The 24,794-nt window shown below is 33.9% G+C and overlaps 1 protein-coding gene across 1 annotated transcript in view; it reads left to right on the forward strand.

Moving 5' to 3' along the window:
- The window catches only part of CYFIP1 (cytoplasmic FMR1 interacting protein 1), a 160,313-nt gene that overhangs the window by 87,722 nt on the left and 47,797 nt on the right, over positions 1–24,794 (forward strand). Inside the window, exons 16-23 of the mRNA XM_051984628.1 lie at positions 6–159; positions 1,752–1,908; positions 2,757–2,853; positions 7,125–7,201; positions 7,321–7,429; positions 10,373–10,492; positions 12,219–12,418; positions 22,397–22,484. Coding sequence (XP_051840588.1) covers positions 6–159; positions 1,752–1,908; positions 2,757–2,853; positions 7,125–7,201; positions 7,321–7,429; positions 10,373–10,492; positions 12,219–12,418; positions 22,397–22,484 — 1,002 coding nt within the window. The remainder of the gene's footprint in view (positions 1–5; positions 160–1,751; positions 1,909–2,756; positions 2,854–7,124; positions 7,202–7,320; positions 7,430–10,372; positions 10,493–12,218; positions 12,419–22,396; positions 22,485–24,794) is intronic.

A 24,794-nucleotide genomic window follows, 5' to 3' on the forward strand; every position in this document is an offset into this window, starting at 1 on the left:
TACAGCTTTACATGGTGAGAACCATGCTAGAGTCCCTCATTGCAGACAAAAGTGGTTCCAAGAAAACTTTGAGAAGTAGCCTTGAGGGGCCCACCATATTGGACATAGAAAAATTTCATCGAGAGTCATTCTTCTACACTCATTTGATAAATTTCAGTGGTAAGAGATACAGATGATCAGTGTTCAGCAAGCATGTCCTAACACCGCTAACACCATCCAGAATGTTTCCGATTGCTTAAGAGTTAACTTTGCTCTAGTCTGTTTTCTACTCACCCAGGACAGTGAAGTGTTGTAACTTTTGCACCATGGTCACTTTAGATAATTCAGTGTTTGTGCTGTTTTGTTGTTTTTCTTGTGGTTGTTGTTTTTTTTTTTTTAAGCTAATTCTTCCCTGGCTATGGCACTCTTGGCAACAACTATATAGTAACTTATTGTTTTGTCATCTTAGAAAAAGCCAGGGCTTATTATAATTGTTAAATATCTATAATTTTAGACTAGAGTGTGATTGTAAGGAATACCACGTAATATGGGATGTAGCATTTCTTAACCTCATACCCACTATAGCATTGACAAGTGTTTAATGTCTAGACTTGATATTTGGAAGATGGTAACTCACTTCCAAGATCAGGCAAACCAAGTTGATGTTTTTCTTTTTCTTCAGGATATCCCTTAGTTCTTGTTGGAATTGTAATCGGAAACATGCTACCCAGTAGATTTCGCCTACTGCCATCAGATGTATCTAGTCTTTGTCACCACCACATTGTGCTGTCTGTCATGTTGATTTTGTTGCCTGGCACTTGGCTTTTAAAGTGCTGTATTTGTCCTGGCTCTCATGCTTGTCTTCAACAATACGTGTATTGGAAGGCAGAATCGTGAAGGCATTTTAAAAAATCTTAAATATCCTTTCACAAAGCTTTTCAACTATTTTTATTACTGCCCATCTGTATTGTGTGATAACTGTTGTCTCCATTTCTTACTGGTAGTCCTTAAAGAATTTTTTTTTCTCATGAGAAGAAAAGTGATCCTTTATATCTTTGCCCAAACCCTTTTTTGTCTTTCATTATTTTTTTTTCCTGTAATGTGCTCTTTAGCCAAGAGACATGTCAATATCAGGGTGGGGATTGTGCTGTGGAAAGAGAAATATGTATAGAGTCAGAGAACCCAACTTCTGAACCCAGATAGTATTTATTAATTATGTGACCACATGCATAATTATTCAATTTCTCCAGACTTCACTTTCCTCCTCTGTAAAATGAGGATGCTCTCCTCTAACCTTAAACCTTTGGTCATCTGAATTGGCAAAAGTCTGGTGATCGACAATGGTGGGCAGTTCAGTAGTATTTACTGCTCACCTGACATAATTTTCTGCAGATGGAATGCTTTATATCAATATATACTAAAGCCCTCTGTCCTGCCTTTTAGCTTTGGACTCAGTTTTATTTTTCCAATGTATTGATCCTTTAATAATCTTTTTTTCCATTTAAGAGAAGCTTTGAGTAGCTTATAGGGATGCTTTTGTAAATGTGTGTTTATATGGACATGCATAATTTTTGTTTTCCTGGGGATAGGGATTTGGGTGGTTTTGCTCTTTCTTTCTTGTGAATAGGTCCCATTACTACCTCGCTCTGGGAAATTTTAATATCCTCTACATTGTCACTTTATACAAATGGCAGCCACTATTCTAGCTTGCTTTTTCTGTTAGCTTCTGATAATGTAAAAGACTAATACACTGCGATTTTAACTTCTTGAAGAAACTCTTCAGCAATGCTGTGACCTCTCCCAGCTGTGGTTCAGAGAATTTTTCTTGGAATTGACCATGGGCAGGAGGATCCAGTTCCCTATTGAGATGTCTATGCCATGGATCCTGACAGATCACATTCTTGAGACCAAGGAAGCATCCATGATGGAGTAAGTTTCTCTCATCATCTTCCATTAGTGAGTTTATATGAGGACACTGGACGCTTTGTCATCTAACTTGTATTTGTTGTTGACTTATTTTATTAAAAAAAAAAAAAAGAACACAAAATTAATCAGTCAGTCAATAAATATTTATTTATTAAGCACCCACTATCTGCCCAACCTGGTGTTGGCTATCAAGGATATAATTACACAGAATGAAACAATCTGTACTTTCAAGAAGGTTCCAGTTCTAATCCAGTGAAGCCAAAATCAGATTATTGCCTCCATTTTACATTTAAGGAAACTGGCTGACAAAAGTTGCTTTACTTCCCAAGTGATAAATGACTTTCTATAAGTATCTGAAGTCAACTTTGAAGTCAGGTCTTTCTGATTTCAAGTCTAATGCTCTCCTGAGTCGCCTAGCTGCGCCTTTAACATCATTCAGGTGGTCATTCCATTTCCAAGGCTTTTACACTGTTGGATGGGTCTCCTGGAGGCCATTACCTATCATAAAAACGAAATAAGCCATCTGAAGTGGAGTCTATAATTCTTTACATCAATCTTCAAACACTCTCTTAGGCCCTGGGGCTACAAAGATTTAAAAAAAAAAAAACCTGTCCCTGCCTTCCTACTGGTAAGGATGTTGGAATATGGAGATGTAAAGACATTGGCTTGTTACTTATTGAAAAAGACATTTCTTTTTCTTATTTAGAATAAAAAGTTACAAGTTCATAAGAATAGTTATATATTTTGTAAATCAAGTTAATTTTCTTGTGAGGTTTTTATCTTTCTAGTTTGAAAGCATCAGATAAATTTGGGGAAAATAGATTTAAAAACCTTATTTTTTCTTACTCCAGGTATGTACTTTACTCCTTGGACCTGTATAATGATAGTGCTCATTATGCCTTGACCAAATTCAAAAAGCAATTTCTTTATGATGAAATTGAGGCAGAGGTAAGTTGCTCTGTTTATCCAAATAGTTTTTAATTCAACAAAAATTGATTAAAGTGTATACTGTATGCAAGAAACTTAGTGGCCTAAACATTTCCCAATTGTATTTTAATCTGGTTCAGGCAAATATGAGACACAAAAATCTCTAATCCACAAGAAAACCACTTACTGAGGCAAAGCTCCCAGCCAATTACTATTAAAGGGCCATGATGGCTCGCTGTAGTGAATGAGTCTTAAGATCTTCCTCACTATCTGAAATGCCCCTTTCCTCTGGGGCCTTAATTTTATTGCTTGGTAGACCTGCATCTTGACTTTCTAGAACTTCTAGTTCTTGCTGATGGACAATCATCAGTAAGAGATATCCAAATATAGTAAGAGTAAATGCCAATCACTCACCCCATGTCAGGCAACAGAGAGCTGTAAGTAGCTAGGGCAATGCAAGGACAGAGTCACCCATGGTCAAGGGCTCATAGGCCTGTGACCAAGTGCCATAGACCCATTTCCCCAACAAAGGAACTATATGGATAGAGGAACAATCAAAAATAGTTGGGGGACTTTGCATATCATTAAGGCTTGGTTACTTACTCAGCCCAAAAGGGTAAAGAGCCTCTAGTTAACTTCCTGTGGTTAAGTGGTGAATTTATAATTTTGTAGTTTTAAGTTTTGGAGCCTAATATAGGAAAGAATCTATCTAACCTTATCTAATTATCCCTAAGTATATGTTAAGTATGTACTTATATTAATTGATTAGGCTAGATAAATGCGTATATACAAGTATACAAGTATATACAAGTATAACAAAGATAACTAATAAGTTATTATCAAAGATAATAAAGTATAACAAGTACAACTACTAAATAGTACTGAATAAAATAGTCTAAAAATCATTTCATACATAACACTCCTGAACTTTGGCCTTCATCATATTTGGAACATCTCTTCTAGGCTATTCTGTTGATCATTGATTGATGAAGTTTGTTGACTAGGAATACCCCAAGGCAATGAAATCAAGATTCGGGCAAAACCAAAAATCTTAAATATAGTTCACATTTACAAATTATATTTGAACCATTTGATGATCCCAATTCTATACTTTGTTCTGTGGAAATCATAAATTTAATGTTAATTAACATCTTTTTTCATTAAACCACAATAATTAATTGTGCTTCTTTCCAAAACTTGATACCAACTTACCATAGTCTGAACCAGATAGAATGATCTCTGGAAGGTTCTTTTCTGTGTTGAAAACTATTGAGTGTAAATAATTAATATGCAAAAATAATACTCAACCCTTATATAGATAGTCTTTTAAGATTGCAAAGAATTTGACATATATGAGCTGAGTTGACATGTGAGATAAGTAGAGTGAATGTTATTGTCTTCCTTTTACAAATAAGGAAATTGAGGACCATGGATATTGAATGACTTGCCCAATCTCATGACTATTCACTGATAGCCAGAATTTTGAAACCAGCTCTTTTGATTCTGTGTCCAGTGGTTTTTCCATTATACCATCCTTCCTCTACCAATGCTAGATATAGTATGCTGTTTGAGAATAACGTGAAACAGTAGATAGGACAGTACCACAAATAATAATAAGATCACATAGCTTATATACTCCAGGCCTTGGAGAGTGATCTTTCTTTCTTCAGTTGTTCTTTGATATATACTTTGAGAATTGCCTTTAACTTTTGTTCCCAATAACTATTTAAGCATGGTGAATTATTTTCAATTTAATTTCCCTTGATTCTCTGCATTTGATTAAAAATCATCCTCATATGTATCTCTTGAATTTTTTTTTTTTTACAACTAATAAATAATAGGATTCCTTATACACAAGTGCATATATAAATGCTGGAGACTTTACTATATCACTGATAAAAATAAAATCAATACTTAATCATCTTTATTATGATTATTTATCATCATTTTTAATAGCATGATTTCTCATAATACATCCCTTTTATCCAAGATAACCATCTCAAATAGGTCAAAGATAGAAAGATGTAGTATGTCATTGTTGTTGTATTTTGTATGGTAGCTAAGCAAAAGAAACATAGTATGTACTTATCAATTGGGGAAGAGCTAACAAATTTTGGTAGAAGAAATGGAATGTAGTTAATAGGCAGGAAGAAATGATGAATATATTGAATTCGGGGAAACATGAAAATTTAGAGGAACAATGCAGAATGAAGCAAGCAAAATGGGGGATGACAGAAGATACACAAAGACTGTAACAGAGCAAGAGAAGGGAACAGCAAAATTAAATGAAATGTTGTAGAATTATAATGACTAGCTTGGCTCCACAAAAGAGTTGAGAGAGTGTATTTCCTGTCTTTTTTTTTTTTTTTAAAAGAACTGAGTGACTCTGGGTATGAAATTTTGTATCTGCTATCAGATGTGGTGGATACATTGTTTTGACTCAACTTTAAGATTTTTGTTAAAGGTAGGCCCACTTAGTGGAGTTGAGGAATGTATACAAAAATCAATGTGTTGTAAAGACCAAAGACATCAATAAATGAAAAGTAGATTAAAATTATAATAATATGAATTCAATGGACGAGACACTAAGAAAGGGAAAGGATACAGTTACAAAGTACTATTTTTACTAATTGTCAGTGCAATTGTGACTTGCTATTTTTGGTATTTGGTAGGTGAATGACTTTAAAAAGTTATTCTACAATCATTGTTTAATCAATCTCACAAAAATTAGGGGTCTTATCAGGTAGTAGAAATAATTTTCCAGAATTATACAATATATATTATAAGAGCAGTTGGATGTCCGATTTGAGTGATCATCCCAGCCTTCTTTAAAAATAAGTTTATTAGATAGTTTTTTTTTACATCATCTATATTTCCATGTTAATTTCTCTTCCTTAACGCCTCTTAAAGAGAAAAAATTTTCAACAAAGCTAAAGACCATATCACAAAAGTCTGATATTACATGCAGTATCCAATACTCATGATCCTGAATTTTTTGCTAAGGAGAAATGAAAGATACATTATATATCTTTTTTTGGAGTCAGACTTCATCATTATAATTTTGTAGCAGTCGTGATTTATTTACTTATTTATTTGGTTACTGTTATTACAGTTATTAGTCATAATGTATTTTTTTATCTTTCTTATTACTGCATATAAGATTTTCCCTGTTTGTTTGTATTCAACATATTCATCATTTCTTAATAATACAATAATATTCAATTGCATTCATGTACCACAATTTGTTTAGTTATTCTTTAATTGATAGGTGGCTGTTTCTAGTTCTTTGTTCATCATAGTGTTTCCTAACTTCCATATTTTATGACTTTTGAGCCAATCTTTTGGGGGAAAGCATGGGGAGCACATTCTTCAAGTCAGTGTATCTTGTCTTTAGGGCTCCCTAAAACCTGGAACTAGGTTGGGGCAGTGTGCCGTAGTTAAGAAAACTTTCCAAAAGGGAGCATATAAGACTGGGTTCTAATCTCACTTCTTCCATTAACTTATTTTGTAGCTTACGGGAAAGTGATTTCAGCTCTCAAGAACTATTTCTCCCTTATTTTTTTTTAATTTTATTTTATTTAATAATAACTTTATATTGACAGAATCCATGCCAGGGTAATTTTTTACAACATTATCCCTAGCACTCGCTTCTCTTTCGATTTTTCTCCTCCCTCCCTCCACCTCCTCCCCTAGATGGCAAGCAGTCCTATGTATGTTAGATATGTTGCAGTATATCCTAGATACAATATATGTTTGAAGAACCGAACAGTTCTCTTGTTGCACAGGGAGAATTGGATTCAGAAGGTAAAAACTATTTCTCCTTTAAAAAAAAATACATTAGATAGGTAATCTCTTCCAACTTTACAATTCCATGATTCTAAATAATTAGTGGTAATATCAGACTCTTCTTTTCAAGGGGAAGCATGATATAGTGGGTAGAACGCTGGACCCTGGCATAAGAAAGAACCTTGTTTTGTATCCCATCTTTGACATTTATTAGTAACTATCTGATCTGCAGCACAATTCAGTCTCTCTGCATCTCATTTCCTTTGTCTGTACAATGGAGTGAATAACACATCTTATGGTACTGAATTCTAGGGTTGACCAACTGAGAAAACATATGTTTATAGTTTGTCAAGTTGAAAGGGCTACATGGATGTCAGTTATTATTTGTCAAGACACCTCTAAATGTTGAAGGGAAAATTAGAATTTTTTTGTGTTTTTTAAATGTGATTGCTATTGATTTATTAATATTTTTAAAAACTTGTTGCATGCTCTTTTTTTTTTTAAAGGTGAATTTGTGTTTTGATCAATTTGTCTACAAATTAGCAGACCAGATATTTGCCTATTACAAGGTTATGGCAGGAAGGTAAGTATTAATTAGGATTATGGCATTAGCCCAAGAAAACATTTCACATTTTTTATTAGAATTTACTATTCATTTGTTATTGGATGATAGACTTTCTCCCCTCTCCCTTTCCATCTTAGTTTGCTCCTTGATAAACGGTTACGGTCAGAATGCAAGAATCAAGGAGCAACAATCCACTTACCGCCATCAAACCGCTATGAAACATTACTAAAGCAGAGACATGTGCAAGTAAGTGAATTTGTTTTTTCTTTTATAGTGTAAAATCATTAGTTGGTGATAGATATAAAAATGGGTATTGGCAGGGCTTTATGTGCAAATGCACGGATAGTGCTTAAGTTGCAAAAACAACATATTCAATTATGAACAAATAGTGAAGCGTGTAAACATTAATCTCTGACCTCAAATTGACTGTCTTACCATAAGCATGGGGAGTGGAGGAAGAGAGTAAGGAAAAAGAATATGAATTTTAAGCAGGGAGATCATCTTTCCCAAGAGTCAAATGAAGACCCTGTTGCCTACTGGGGTACTTGCCATTGACATGGCTTTAATTATAGTTAGCATCAGTGTTTTCATGGTCATGGATTGCTTGCCCAGAGTTTCACAGATTTTTGACCTCAAATTGACTGTCTTACCATAAGCATGGGGAGTGGAGGAATAGAGTAAGGAAAAAGAATATGAATTTTAAGCAGGGAGATCATCCTTCCCAAGAGTCAAATGAAGACCCTGTTGCCTACTGGGGTACTTGCCATCAATGACACTGATGCTAATTATAATTAAAGCCATGTCAATGGCAAGTACCCATTGACATGGCTTTAATTATAGTTAGCATCAGTGTTTTCATGGTCATGGATTGCTTGCCCAGAGTTTCACAGATTTTTATGAGAAGCAGTTGCTCAGGGCTGTTGGTTTCCCTTCTTCATGAGTTACCTGCAGGAAGTGATTGAAAGCCCTTCATGAATGAGTGATTTGGGGGAGAAAAGAGCCCTTGCTAGGGATTTTCCCTGGGAGAAGATTCATAGTTAAGATGTTGACATCTATGAGTGACTCTGTTATTCAATTTTTTTCCATGACTTATTCATTGTTTCTAAGTCTGTGAAAATATTTTGACTTCATTGGGAAGTCCGTCTCCCCCAACACACATACCCAATTGATGAGTTTCTCTGTCATTTATTTATTGTTCCAACACTCATAAAAAAAAAAATTAAATAACTTAAGAGGAAAGTCAAGGAAAACCATTAAAGAGAGTCAATGTGGGACAATGGGATAAGTGCTGAACTTGGACTTTAGAGAACTGATTTGAATCCTGGATTTACCATTTAAAAGCTGTGGTACTATGAGCTAGTCACCTTGTTTATCTGAGCCTTGACTTCCCCATCTGGAAAGGAAGGAAGAAAGGAAGGAAAGAAAGAAGGAGGCTGGGAAAGAAGGAAGGAGAGAGGGAAGAAGGGAGAAAAGAAAGGAAGGAAGGAAGGAAAGTAAGTAGATAAGACAAGATACTTATGACTTCTAAGAGTTGTGACTGAAATACTTTATCATTTTTGAAGTGTACCATAAATGTGAGTTATTATAATAATAAAATATAATATATTAATAATAAATATAAATTATTCTTCTTCCTCCCCATCCTCAATTATTGCTGTAAAATTGGTAATTTTATTACATTACAATAATTATTTTAATAATATGGCTAATAAATAGTGCAGAGCCATCCATAATGTAGATCCAGTTATATCTTGTGTCAAATTGAATAGGGGCTTAGTATTGTGGAAAGATATCTAGAATACTGCTTAAGAACACTCATAATTCCAGCTTTATACTTCTATATAGCCTTAGGAAAATCATTTAGTTAGAGACCAAACTGAGCTTGCCCAAATTTCTTTTCAAACAATTTTAAATAACACCTCAAAAGGAATTCTGGAGTAACAAAACCCAAAAAGGATGAAATGAAAGAATTTTTCAGCCAAGACAACTTATAAGGTCTATCACTGAATAACAGTGGAACCCATTCCCATACAAGCCATATACTAAAAAGCAGCAGCAACTCTTGGGAACACCTGGCTCCCCAGAGTGGCTTCCAGAGTTTTTAGATAGTAAGGAGATCTGAACTGATCAGAACATTACTGCAGTATCTTTGCAAGACTCCATTCTCTCATGTGGATCCTGGTTATAGTCCCATATATACAATGAAGAACACCAGCACACCCGAACCTGCATTCATTGTGGGGGAAGGAAGGACCCTGGTTCCAGAATGGGAAAGAGTACTTGTAGTTATTCATAAATCAGACCACAGACTAGGACAATAGAAACACATTTCTCCTTAGATCATAGCACCTTGAAAAAAGCCCCAGAGCTAGCTCAGAAAACAGCTACACAAAAAAGCATGAACCTTGGGACAGTGAATCCTTTACTCTAGGAGCAAAGCCTAACTTTAATATAAAATTAAAAGTTAAGAACTATGCTAGGAAAGTGCGTAAACAACAACAAAGAATCTGACCAGAGGAAGTTACTGTAGTGATAGGGAAAATCAAAACACAAACTCAGAAGACAACAAAATCAAAACTGCTACATTCAGAACCTTAAAGAAAAAAGATTTTTAAAATCAAGTAAGAGTGGTAAGTGGAAAAATTGAGAAAAGAAATGAGTAATGCAAGAAAATCACAAAAGAAGAGTCAATAGCTTGATAAAGGAAGTACAGAAAAATACTGAAAAAAATAACACTTCTTAAAAAACAGAATAGATTAAGTGGGAAAAAAAGAATTCCTTAAAAAGTGGAATTTGCAAAATGGAAAAAGATGTATAAAAATTCACTGCAGAGAACTTTGTTCAACTTGGTCTCACATAAATCCAATTTGTACACAAGTCAAGGCATCATTGGCCTTGGACAGACAATAACAAAAGCATTTATTTAGCTATTTCTGGTTCCCAAACTCCAGTACGTGGGAAACTCCATTAGCTCTATAAGGAAAACCTTTCTTACAAATGTGTCAATGATGACACCTACCTTAATTAGAAAAAGTATTTACTCTCTTGATCTCAATGAAATTTTATATTTTTATACAAATACCTATTTTCTTATGTATTAATCAAATTTAAACTATTAAAACAGTTTCTTGAAGGATATTTAGAAAACCTTTTTTAAAAAATGGTTTCATTTGTTCCCTTTTCTTTCAGCTTCTTGGTAGGTCAATAGACCTCAATCGTCTGATTACCCAGCGTATTTCGGCAGCTGTGTATAAGTCAATGGAGTTGGCAATTGGGAGATTTGAAAGTGAGGATCTAACCTCAATAGTTGTAAGTACCATTATACTATAGTAGTCACTTGGGGTTACATTCTCTTGACCCAGCTTTTTTTGTTATACAGTTGAATGCCCTTTTTCTTCTTTTATATAATTTTTAAAATGTTTCTTTTTAAAATCACAAACTTAACAATTATTAACAGTCAGCTAACATTTATTAAGTGCCTGCCATGTGCCAGGCACATTTGTAAGCAAAAGAGAAGGAAGACACTTGTATAAGTAACTGTGAGCTTCTGTTATGGATCATTTGGGTTGGTTTTTTTTTCCTATATGCATATAGGAAATATATGCAAATATATGTACATGCATGTGTATGTGTGTATGCAATATGCATGTGTATATGCATGCATATACATATATATATACATATATATATATCAAAATCAGAAAGTTAATAGTGTTGGTACTCACAATTGAGTTGGCCATTTCATACACCACCTTATTCTCTGGATGTATTTTAGTCAGAAATAGTGTTCTATGCAAAGAACAGTAAATGTTAAGTATTTTCTATCAAGGAAATTTAGATTTAGACATTGTTTCTATGACAAATTCAACAAGCAAGCTGTCTTAGGCCAGTGATAAATACTTTTAAGCGCTTCTTTGTTGTTTAGAGCTATAAACCGAATGGAATGTTAGATTTTTTTAGCTTTGAAAAATCAAAACTCAGGCTGATGATTAAAATTTTTAAGCCTGGTATTTAAAGATATGACTCTCATTTGTCATCAAATGTCTACTGCATGTACTTGATCCAAAACTTCTTTTTCTGAATTATCTTAGAACTGTATTTCTTACCCTGTCATATCTATGATTAAGAAATCTGTCTTCACAAAGTTAACAGAGTTTAAAGAATTAGACAGCAAAACTAAACTAATGGGGGATCTCAATCTTGCTCTTTCAGGACTAGATAAATCGAACTACAAAATAAATAAGAAAGAAGTTAAGGAGGTAAATAAAATTTTAGAAAAGTTAGGTATAATAGACCTTTGGAGAAAATTGAATGGAGAAAGAAAGAAGTATACATTTTTTTCAGTGGTACATGGAATCTACACAAAAATTGACCATGTATTAAGACATAAAATCCTTAAAATCAAATGCAGAAAGGTAGAAAAGAAATCTCTCTTCACTCTGCTCCAAAAGATAATTTTTAAGCACTTAAGAAATTAGTATAGAGTAAATTCCTTATGGTTAGAAACTGTTTTTTTCCTTTGTTTATATGTCCTTAGAGCTTTGCTTTTGATAATGTCTCAATAAATGATGGCTGAGGGCAGGTAGATAGAGCATTGGATAGAGCATCAGCACTGAAGTCAGGGAACCTGAGTTCAAATCCAGTCTCATACACAATACATTTACTAGCTAGTGTGATCCTGGGAAAGTCAGTTAACCCCATTTGCTTCGGCTCCCTTCTCTCCTGTATTCTTCTCAAAAAAAAAAAAAAATGGTGGCTGAAATATTGAATAAAGTCTCCTACAAATATAAGCTGTTATTCTTGTGTTTATTGTTAATATCAACCCTTAGTCTATTTTTAAAATTTTTGTTACTAATTTTCCTTTACCTCCTTTTGCCTCCTTACTAATCCATTGAGAAGGCAAGAAATATAATACCCATTATACAAAGGAAACCATGCAAAATATATTTCTGTATTAGCCATGTCGTGTTCTAGTTGTGTATTTTACATCATCTCTGTTGTCTTCAACTCATTTCTCTTATCTCTTTGTGATCAGGAACTGGATGGTCTTGTAGAAATAAACCGTATGACCCACAAACTACTGAGCAAGTACATGACCTTGGACAGCTTTGATGCAATGTTTCGAGAAGCCAATCATAATGTGTCGGCACCATATGGAAGAATTACTCTTCATGTCTTCTGGGAGCTCAACTATGACTTTCTCCCAAACTACTGTTACAATGGCTCTACCAACAGGTTGGTATAGTCTATTTTATATGTCCTGATACATTAATCGTGCCAGATTTCTAATTGGAACACAGGTAAGGGAAGTGACTCATTTATAGGATCATAATTACAGAACTTGAAGCAATTTCAAAGACCACCCAATTTAACTTTATTATTTTACAATTAAGAAAACTAAGACTGAAGGATATTAAATGACTTGGCCAGGAAAGTGGTAGAGGTAGGATTTGAACTCCAGAACTAGTTCTCTCTCTCCTAATATCATGCTATCTTTTATATTCAATCATCAGCAAAAATCAACTCAGTCTAAATCTGAGTGGGTTCTTCTGGAGTATCAGCCAGAGCTTCCTCCTCCATTTAATCATCTCCAGATAATTTCTTTTTTCTCTTCTACCCTACTGAAACACTCAAAATCCCTTTAAGTATAACTTGAATTCAGAGTAATACTCTGGTTTTATGAAGGCATTTACATTGCAACTTTAGACTTGCTCTTTGGTAGGACTTTGTTTATTACTTAGTTAGAAGTGGCTCTTTGACTCTGTAAATTGACAGTCCAACTACTGGTTATCCTAAAGTGATAGCTTTTAAAATTTTAGTTGGGAATAGAGAATAAGGTAGGAGTACAAGGGAGAAAAGCTATTTAAGATCTGTACTCTACCTCTCTCTTGCTTTTCTATAGAGCTGTCTTTGGGCATGTTGAAAAGACATAGTAACTTAGTTTCCATAGCTAAATTTCCTCTTTTCAGCTAAAATTTAAATGAATATGTCTTTATCCCTCTCTCATGCTAGCTCTTTGAGTAGATATAATTTCCTTCTTTGGTATTTGTATCCCCAACACCTCGCACATCAGCTGGTTACATAGGTGATTAATAAATGTTTGTTGTTTGATTAATTGATGGATTTGTCCAAACACTTAAGTTCCTTGTTGCTAGACAGACCTGCCTTTGTGACTGAATTGATGGTTTGGAAGTATGTGAATACTTGATTTATATTAGCAATTAATTCCATCACGAGGCTCCTTTTTCAGGTACCTCTAGATGTCACTGTTAGATTTTCTAATGGAAATCGTTTAGTCCCCAAATGCAATTAGATATTACAGCAAATTCTGTTTTACAGATAGCTCTATCTGATCTTAACAATAAAAATTACATTAATTGATTTAAATAAACCTTGATTATGGGGTAGGATGATAAAGTTGGCATATATATATACACATTTCCTCTTTTGCAGAAAGGAATGAGGGAGATGGGATTGAATTTAAAGTAGTAGATAATAGATCCTCTATTTTCAGCAATACAGTTTTCTTTTCTAATATATTGGTTTCTATCAATTCCTGAAAATCACAAATAAATATCATAAGACAGAACTATGAATATCATAAAACTAAACTATGAAAATGTATATTACTATAAAATCTTAGAGTTGGAAGGATCTCCTTCTTCCCAAACTATGAGTAAATGAATGAATGAATGAATAAAGTACTTATTAACTGTTTACTGTCATGTCCTCTGCTCTTAAAGAGTTCACATTCTTATTGAGAGATGATCTGCCCAGTGCCACAGTATTCATTGATATTTTCAAGAAACATTTATTAAATCCTTACTAGGCACTGGTAGGAATATTCTGCTGATATAAGTCCTTAAAATATAAAATCCTTAATTTCATGGATCTTAAAAGATCAGTAGAAGAATAAGATACAATTGTCATCTTCATCAAATGCTCATCCTATTCTTTGACTTTGACTTTTAACGTCTCATAGAACTTTAAGTGTCACTAATTCACTAATAGAGTGTCAGGTATTCCTAATGATTCTTGACTTTTAACTTACCCTTATTTTAAGTCACTGTGCTAAAAGATTGTCCTTCATTGATTGACCAACAATAGGCCCCAGACCAAACCCCATTTGTCACAATTTGGGATCTGATTGGCTCAGAGTGAATGTTGATGGTGATATTTTTGTTTTGACCAGAACCCCTGGATGTCTTTTCCGTGTGTGTGTGTGTGTGTGTGTGTGTGTGTGTGTGTGTGTGTGTGTAAGTAATAGGTAAAAAAGGCCATTCTTTGCCTCTGTTTTTTACCTAGCTACACTGAGACCTGTTTAAAACATTAGTTTTAAAAGGCCAAGATTTCCCTCTGCATCCAGGACCATCTCCAGGCATCTTAACTTGTATCTTGCCACTGGACCCAGATGCTTCTGAGGGACAAGGTGAAGCTAATGACTTTGCATAGTCTAGTTCAGGTTACTTGATTTCCCAGATGTCATGGTCCTCTTTGAGAATGAAGTACATCTACTTTGGATGGTTATATTAATCAATTTTAAGGACTAACAGTAGTTTTCTTCTAGTTTGAAAAAAAAAAAAGTTTTTTCTTTCCATGTGGTCAAAGAAACTGTCATTCTTTTTGGTTTTTCATAACAATAATAGAATTTATATAATTCTTCAGAGTATATAAGGAGTCTTTTATTTGCTTCCTCATTTTCAGATAACCCTCTAAGGTAGGTGTTGTTATTATCTTCCCTTTTTTATAGAAGAGAAAACCGAGGCACAAGGTTAAACAAATGGGGTCATATATTAAGTGTCTGGGCTAGGATTTGATCTCCAAACTTCCTGGTCCTAACTTCACCTCTTTTCCTGCCCTTATCTGTGTGACACATTTTGTTTCATGTATTTCTGACATATTGAATCTATTTCAGTTCAGAAATTCACTGAGTAATAGATTCAAAGCCAAACCCTTTTGTTCAATGATGGTCTTAATGCCTGAGGACATTTCTTTTCTCCTACTCCAGCACTGTTCAAAGTTTTGCATCCAATTGTCATTTCACCCCTAGAATTAAAAAAGGGTTTTTTCTTCCCCAACTGTATTTGACATATGTGTGGACTTTTTCTAAAATCACTCTTCTTCAGATACTTACGTATTTCCGATACTTGACAAAACTGTCATTTTTGCAGCCGAATTAGGAAAAGTGCTAAACTATCTGTAGCATTTGAATTCAGAGAAATTAAGCTCATTCTCTCTTAAGGAGGGGGATAAAATTCTGTACCAAATGTGGCCTCCTAAAAACAATCCACATTATCTGTCAGAAACAAAGACATTTGACAAATAGAGGTGCATGTTGAAGAGGTTTGGGGTGGAGGGAGAAGTCTTGCCTTTTTCTGAAGTCCCATGTGTCTTGAAGAGCACATCTGATATAGAACAATTTGGTACTAATATCATTTTTACCTTTTCCTAAAATAATGATGATAATAACTAGCATTTAAATCTCATTTTAAGGTTTATAAAACACTTTACACATATTATCTCATTATATCCTGGGATGTAGATGCTATTATTATCTCCATTTTACAGATGAAAAAGCTAAAGCAGAGAGAGATTAAGTGATTTGCTCAGAGCCATACCTCTAGAAGTGCCAGATTTGAACTCTTTTTTTTTTTTTTAAATAGTGAGCTCTAAAACTAAGGCAAAGTATAGGAACAGATTTTGAAGGTGTAGTATTCAATAAAATTCACTACTAGCTAAGAGTCTTGTTATATCCAGTTAAATTTCAGAAAGCTCAGAATTGTTGTTTACATTCCTACTGATAGCTTCCTAGACCTTAAAGATTGTGTTTTCTCCTAACATACTATGTGTGGTATGTTGTGCCCCAGGTGCAAACAGAGCTCTGGAAGATCCTATCAAGTTATAAGGATTGTGGGGATAGGTCCGTTTAACATTTTCGAAGGGCCCAGCCTTGCTAAAGTTCAGAGATATTTATTTCTATATTGATTGGTAGAAATTGTTATATCAATTGACTCTCTATCAAGTCCTAAAGATTTTTTGATCCAGTAGATGGTTAAATACCTGTCATATATGGAGGGTATTGATTTATATACTTAAACATATTTAGGAAGCATCTTCTACTACATTTATTAGTTTATTCCTTAATTAATCATTTTACTCGGTGTTCAACAAGATAGTCCAACAGGGAAATGGAAGATAGAAAGGGGTTGAAAGGATGGAATATGAGAGAATGTAAATGAATTTTTCCTTTTTTAAATTTTGGACTCAATTTCCTTTTCCCTTTAATCATTTCATTTCTTGCTGAGCCCATGAGTTTCTTCAGAAGAGAAACACAGTTGGATTAACGAAGCAGCTGCTTTTACCAAATTTTTGTCAGTTTTAGTATGCCTGTTCAGTTCTTGAAGGACTTAATATGTTAAGAGCCTTCGGGAATAAACTTGTGTTCTGTTTAGAATGTAGAAAAGCTAGAATTTAGTTTTTAAAAGTCTTCTGAAATGATTGGAATTAAGTATATGCCAAAAAATCTTTTTGCTTTGCTATGAACTTTTCTAAGGACTGATACTTTCTCTGAAAAGTAGTTGGATGAATGAGTATAGAATTGTTAGAAAGATTAATTGGCTTCTAAAGCATTTCTCATCTACAGATGTTCATTTGGGTGCTTCATCATCAATATGCCAGTCCAATGGTCTTTCTGGCTAACTCAAAACTTATCTGGATCATCATAAAGGTGGAGTTGGCATTATTATCAATCCACAAAAATAATTTCAGGAACTTAAGGATTTAACACTGCAATTAGCTGGCTGATTGATATTTTGGATTGTATAAAATGCCCTGAACAAATTTTAATTTTGGAGCTTTAGCATCATGATCTATGTGCCAAGAAGTAAGGCAGATCATAAAATGTCTAGTACATCAGTCAACAAACATTTATCAAGCATCTGCTCTGTTCTGGGTGCTGGGGATTGGCTGAACTTGAATTCCTTTTGAAACAGTGTAGGAATTAAATTTTATATATAGCACTACAGTTGGCTTGCCTTCAAGAACATCTTTGTTTTGTTATTTTTTGGGGGAGGGGAGCCTTAATTTTCATTTCATTGCACTAATACTGAGATGAAGCACAAAGCAAGATGTCTATCTCTCGAGTTGTCAATTTATCATCTTTGGTGTTGATGTGAGCTGAGAGTCTGTAAATCACATGGAGGTTTATAATTCCTTTTAAAGGGAATCTTACAACTACCATTTTTAATGTACCTTTTGATGAAGAAATTGGTATGCTAGTACCTACACATGTTTTTTTCTTCTCTTATTTCTCCTTTTCCCTTCTACTCATTCACCTCATTGTCATTGAAGGAAAGATGTTTTCCCAATTATTAGTGAGAAAAAAAAGCTCTGTATTTCCATGTTTGTCCTGCTCACGATTGAGTGCATTGATGGCAGCTATGGATAGCTTTGTTCCTCAAATGCTTGTGTATTAATCAGCTCTGTGCTGAATCTAGGACCATCCAGAAGGGCATTTCAAGAGCCACAGGCAAAAATAAAACACACACATAAACACACAAATACAAATGCCATACAGTTAAAAAATAAAAAATCACAAGGTCATAGAATTAGATCTAGAAGGGACCTGAAAACTCTAGCTCTGCCCTTTCATTTTAAGGTTCAGAAACTAGGACTTTGCAAGTACAGATGATGTATTCGGTCTCTCACAGGGGTTCCAAAAAGAGCTGGCATTTGAACCCAAGTTCCCTGCCTCCAAACCCAGTCATTTTCCCCATTATAAAGTACACAGCCATATGTTTTTCCCCCTAGTAATTTTCCTAGGAAGCTACAAATATTCAGTGGTCCTAGAGTCATTCTCAGGATATCATTAGGTATGGGACCATTTTAATTCCAGAAATAATTATCTAAGATCCCTGAAAATCTAGAGAAGTAAAAGCGACAGGATTATATGAAAATAAGCAAATACACATAATATGGGTATATATAATATATCCATATACATATTATTCACGTTTGTGTGCCTATAGTACACACACACATTCTTATCATCTAACCACCTTTCTTTCTTGATGCAGACAGACATAATATATTTTATAATCCATTATATGGATGAAACTAAATGGGAAATTGTTAGTGGATTGCATGTACTGTTCACTAATCTGACCAGATTTGTTACAAGTTACTGTAATCAGTTTTAAATGGGTCATTTTATTTGATGGTGCTTTCTCATGTCAGGGAGGAAAGGGAGGTGACATTTCAAAGAGGCAATATAGGGGTTTGGTAGTTTAAGGGGGCAAAGTAGTTTATAGGGAACTAGTGATAAGCTAATGCTTACTTCTAGGATTCTAGTTATCTTCATTATTCAGTATAAAAGTTGAAAAGCCTACTCCATAGTAATAGGTGGAATAACTTGGGATCAATGCTATTTTAGGACTTCAGACATAATTATAATCTCTGTAACAAATGGATTTTTCCATGAGTGTTTTCAAAATCACATTGTATTTGTTGTATTAACCAATCTCTTTATGAGAGACTAATTCCTCAGTTTTGTTTATTTTTAGCTCTAAAATGAGGCAAGCAAATAGCAAGCATATATTATAGCAAACCTTACAAAACTGACATAATTGAAATTATTTAAAAGTGAATAGCCAGTAAGTCTGTGAAATTTTGTTTAGTTAGGACTGTTGAATCATGCAGGGATGGAGAAAGAGATCATTTGGCTCAGAGGATCTTAAGCCTGGGGTGCATGAATAGATTTTACCTGTTATACACTCAGGAAAGAAATTACATCATTATTCCATTAATATGGAACTGAAGTATAGCATATTGTTCAATTATATTTAAAACATTACTCTGAGAAGGCTTTACTAACCTGCCAAAAGATTTCTGTGACCCCACCAAAAAAGAATAAGAACTCCCCATCTTGTCTCATGTCCTTACTTTTGTTGATGAGATTAGTCAAGTTTAAGTGACAACATAAATTCATGTTTGTTTTCCTTCAACAAGAGGTCCTTGCTGCTCCTCTACTCTGTCCCCCAAATCTTAACTATCTGAATAAGTCAGAGGAATGCAAGAGATAGTATGTGCAATATGTTTTTTTTAATGTGACTTATTTATGATAAGGTTATTCCAATTATTATCCATTTGGAATGACCAGAAATTCTTTCTGTTGGGCATTTCCAATATCTATGACAAACACCATCTGTGGTATTCTGTAGCTAGTTCTGAGATATTTTGTTGGAATAGATTAAAGAGTTTTTTTGAATACCACAAGAGCATTCCAAATTGAAGTTTGAATATAAGCTTTTTTTAGAAAAAACCTTAAAGTCTTTTTTATAAACTATTAAAGGGATTTTGATTTAGAATCACATTTTATATTTATTTGCAAGTTGAATAGGTAGAATCTTTCAGTTTAAACCAAACTTTGGCCAGTACCCATTTGGTATGGATAGTGGATTGAGCAGAGGGAACCTGAAGTTAGGAAGACTTGAGGTAAAATTTAGCTTCAAATACTAGTCACTTAGCCTTTGTTTGCCTCAGTTTCCTCATCTATAAAGTGTTGATATTAAAAGTACTCACATTTCAGAGTTGTGAGGAATCAAATGAGATATTATTTGTAATGCACTTATTAATAGCACAGTGTCTGGCACATAGTAGGCACTATATAAATGTTATCTATTATTATTATTAAAATCCTCTAAAATTATTATTTTAAGGGCTATTAATAAAACAGCATAAAGTTCATTTATAAAAATAAAAAAATAAAAAACTTGGGGCATTTCAGGGATTCTTACAGTATAGTTGAGTAAGTCGCCTTACACTTCTGTTGAAGTGGTACTCTGATTCTTCATCATGATGACATCGAGCTCTCGAGTGTCTGTCTATGTGTCATGTAAGGGCCACCCTGGGCCTAAGTTTGGAAAAGGTTCTGTAGTTTGTTGGAGGCCATAATAATTCATAAAAGTATGCCAGAGTTTGTGATCTCCATACATCCAGAAAATATCTATCCTGATGTGAGACCACAAGTCCTAGAAATATTTAATGTGAACCTCAGAATATTTGAAATTATTTTATTAAGAAAGTGGGTCTCTTTAACTAATTCACTGTTTCTGAGCCTTTCTGAACTTTTTAATGTACTATTCTTGATATATTATTTCTACACCTATTATGAAGAAGCTAGGTGGATCAGTGGCTAGAGGATTGGACTTGGAGTCAAGAAGATCTGAATTTAAATCCAGCCTATATACCTAACTGGATTCAGTTTTGGATTCAAATAATCGTCTGTTTTTCTTCCTAACCAGAATATAAGTATTCTAGGAGTAGGAACCATCTCTTATACATTGAATAGCATTCAATAAATATTCATTGGTTGATTATTCAGTAAATCATTCCTCTATCAAAATAGATTCCACCTGAAGGAAATACAATTTAACAAGCATTTATGAGTCACTACGGTCTACCTAGCTCTAGGCACATATAGTGTTACATTTACGTAGTTGTGATCTTGAACAAATCCTTTGTCTTAATCTGGAAAAGGAATGATAAACCACTCTAGTGTCTTTGCAAGAAAAGCCCATGGACATATAGTTCCCAGGATCATGAAGAGTCGAACACGATTGAATGACTGAACAACATATCTGTTACATCTGCACTTTCTTGATTATGATATTATACCTAACTTTATGTGTTACTATTTTTTGCTCTAGTACATTGTGAGCTCCTTAAGATCAGAAACTATTTGATTTTTTAAAATCTTTTTATGTCCAGTGTAACTTAGCTCAGTGCTGGATACATTATAGTGACTTAGTAAATGAATGTTAAATTGTATTTCCTTCTTCATTTTTAAATTCAGATAGAATCTCTTTTTGATTAATGAATGATTTACTGAATAATTTAAATATTTATTGAGTGCCTACTTAATAACAGATAGTTCCTACCCCTGGAATACTTATATTCTGATTAGGAAGAAAAAAAGACTTGATCACTTGAATCTAAAAGCTTTGTTTAATATGAATATTCCTTGATATCTTAGAGAGACTTTAAGAATGATTTATCGATTTCAGAGCTCCCTAACATTCCCTATCCCATGCCATATCACCATGCCATATGTCAGAGTGCCAGTTGTTCTACAAATCAAAATGCGCACGAGATACTTGACCTAAGGAAAAGAAGTACAGTAAAGCTCGTTCCCTAAGATTCTAAAAGCCAGAACTTCTTGTTATTGATAGATTGTATATTTAGACTAATAAACTGCCATTCAGAGTAAATGTATTCTTATTATCTGAAGTATAACAGCAAATTTAAACCTTAATAATGATTTTTGAGGTTCTATGGTAAAAATAAATAATTTTGTGAATTATCAAAGACAAAATCATGTTGAATATAGTCTTTATGTTCAGTCCTGTTTTGTAAATCTTTGACAGCTGAATATTTGCTGGTATTGTAGATTTAACTCTAAAAGTGAACTTTGAGATAGTTTAAGCCAATTCTCTTATTTTTCAGGTAAGAAAATTGGGAAATTCAGTAGGTTAACTGACTAGCTTAGAAGAGGGAGTACTTGAACTCAGATCTTTTGATCCTCATAGCAATGTTTTTGCTTGTAGTGTTTATTCAGTAAAGTTGTGTCAATTTTTTGTAATCCCCATTTGGGGTTTTCTTGACAAAGACACTGGAGTAATTTACCATTTCCTTTTCCAGTTCATTTTACAGATGGGGAAACTGAGGCAAATAGGGTTAAATGATTTGTCCAGGGTCACAAAGCTAGTCAGTATCCGGGGCCAGATTTGAATAATGGGAGTCTTCTTGATTTCACGTCTGTCATTCTGTCCACTCTGCTGTGAGTGAAGGAGGAAAAGAGGGAAAAACGAAGAAAGAGAATGAAGGAGGAAGAGACAGAAACAGAGATAATGACTTCTGGGGTCAAAAAGTCTTGGTTCTGATCTTCCCTTTATTTATAGATATAGTTAACTAGATGATTCCATTTACCTAAATATCTCTTCCTGAGCCTAAATTAGATAATAGAGAATATGAGATATTTTGTGTAAACTATTTTGCAAACCTGAAAACATTATACAGTGTAAGCTGTTGTTGCTACTGCATTTGTTTTTTAGTGGGAATGTGACGATTAATGAAAAAAATTCTAAATTTTGAAGCTTCTCAGCTCAAATGTTTTTACTTAATAACATGTTTTTTGTAAAAAAATTTTTCTTTTAGATTTGTTCGGACAGTGTTACCATTTTCTCAGGAATTTCAGAGGGATAAGCAACCTAATGCACAGCCCCAGTATCTTCATGGATCCAAGGTAGACCATCATGTTGTTGTTCTTGTTATTGTTATGCTTTTGGGAAGAAATCTTTCAATTAATAGTGAAATAAGTTTCTAATTTTAATTTTCATATACTTAGTCCAGGATTTTTTTATATTGGTGTGATGGTAGCTCTTTGTACTTGAAAGGTTGTAAGGTTGAAAATATAGTTTTGCTCCATCTCATTAATAAACCTTAGAAATAAACCTTAAAAAGTGATTCTTAGGTATTTGCAATTTCAAATCAGAGGTGAAAATGAGTGGTACAGTTAGCCTAAAATTCGATAAAACCATAAAATTATAAAGCCTCTTTTCCACTAACTTATTTGTACTTGGGGGTAAAACACATTTCCTCATCACTAAGGGCTATTAGTACATCTCCATTGGGGGTCATATGGGAAGTTTCTAATGTGGACAGTATTCTTGTCTCTTGGTCATCCTAGCATTTGTAAGAGGGATATATTGTTAGATTTTTTTCTTTTTCTTTTCAAATTTTTTTCTCAATTACATATTATCAAAAATTGTTTACATTCATTAAAAAAAATTGAAATTTTCTATTCTTTTTTTCCATTCCTCCTTCCTTGGGAAGGCAAGCAGTTTTTTTTTTTTTTTTTTTTTTAATAGCTTTGTATTTACAAGATATATGCATGGGTAATTTTTCAGCATTGACAATTGCAAAACCTTTTGTTCCAATTTTTCCTCTCCTTTTCCCCACCCCCTTCCCCAGATGGCAGGTAGACCAATACATGTTAAATATGTTAAAGTATATGTTAACTACAATATATGTATACATAAACATATAGTTATTTTGCTGCATAAGAAGAATCGGACTTTGAAATAATGTACAATTAACCTGTGAATGAAATTAAAAAATGCAGGCAGACAAAAATAGAGGGATTGAGAATGCTATGTAGTGCTTCACACTCATTTCCCAGAGTTTTTTCACTGAGTATAGCTGGTTCTATTCATTATTGAGCAAATGGAACTGATTTGGTTCATCTCATTGTTGAAGAGAGCCACACCCATCAGAATTGATCATCATATAGTATTGTTGTTGAAGTATATAATGATCTCCTGGTCTTGCTCATTTCACCCAGCATCAGTTCACGTAAGTCTCTCCAGGCTTTTCTGAAGTCATCCTGCTGGTCATTTCTTACAGAACAATAATATTCCATAACATTCATATACTACAATTTATTCAGCCATTCTTTAATTGGTGGGCATGCACCCAATTTCCAGTTTCTGGCCACTACAAAGAGGGCTAGAAGGCAACTAGTTTTAATATAGATTATACATGTTATGCAAAACATTTTCAAATTAGCCATGATGCAAAAGAAAATGCAAATCAAAAAACCAAGAATAATAAAATTTTTTAAAAGTATGCTTCAATCTGCATTCAGATCCCATTAATTCTTTCTTTAGAGGTGAATAGCTAAAGTGTTATGTTTTTTTATTCATCCCCAGTCACCACAGACAGAACTGCTGAAGCTTCTATATTTCTCATGACTAACTGGGTAGTATTCCAGGTTACTTGAATACTGATTATATAAATAGGAATCTTATATAGATCTTATTCCTTCTGTCATTTTGCTTTTAATTAATCCACACATTTATTTAACCTATTATATGCTAGGTACCAAGGAGACTAATAATAATAATTGCTAGCATTTGAATAACATTTTAAGGTTTGCAAAGTGCTTTACAAATATTATCTCATTTTGTTCTCACTACAACTCTGGGAGATATTTGCTATTATTATGTACTTTTTATAGATAAGGAAACTGAGGCTTAGATGGATTAAGTCAATCAGTCAGTAAACAACAGAACAAGAGAGCAGCTACATGGTACACTGAAAGAGCACTGGGCTTGGAACCACTAACATTGTCTTCATGGATTGAAATTCAACCACAGATCCTTACTAGCTGTGTGAATCTGGCCGAGTCACTTAACCTGGTTTGCCTCAGTTTCTTATCTGTAAAAATGAACTAGAGAAGGAAATGGCAATTCACTCTAGTGTCTTTACCAAGAAAATCCCAAGTAAGGTCACAGTCACATACAACTGAAGTGGCCAAAAAACAAGTGTCTACTATGTTCCAGACACTGTGCTAAGAATTGGGGATACAAAAAGAGGCAAAAGGGAGACCTTGTTTTCAAGGAGTTTGCTGTCTAATGGATGAAGCAATATGGAAAACATTGAAAATACCCAGAGCTAAGAGACGGAACATTATTTTGTTTTGCTGGGAGGCCCAGTGTCTCTGGATTAAAAACTACACAGTGAAGAATAAGGTAGACAGGTAGGAGGGAGCTAA

This window comes from Antechinus flavipes, chromosome 3 (genome assembly GCF_016432865.1).
Source record: "Antechinus flavipes isolate AdamAnt ecotype Samford, QLD, Australia chromosome 3, AdamAnt_v2, whole genome shotgun sequence".
Classification (NCBI taxonomy): Eukaryota; Metazoa; Chordata; class Mammalia; order Dasyuromorphia; family Dasyuridae; genus Antechinus; species Antechinus flavipes.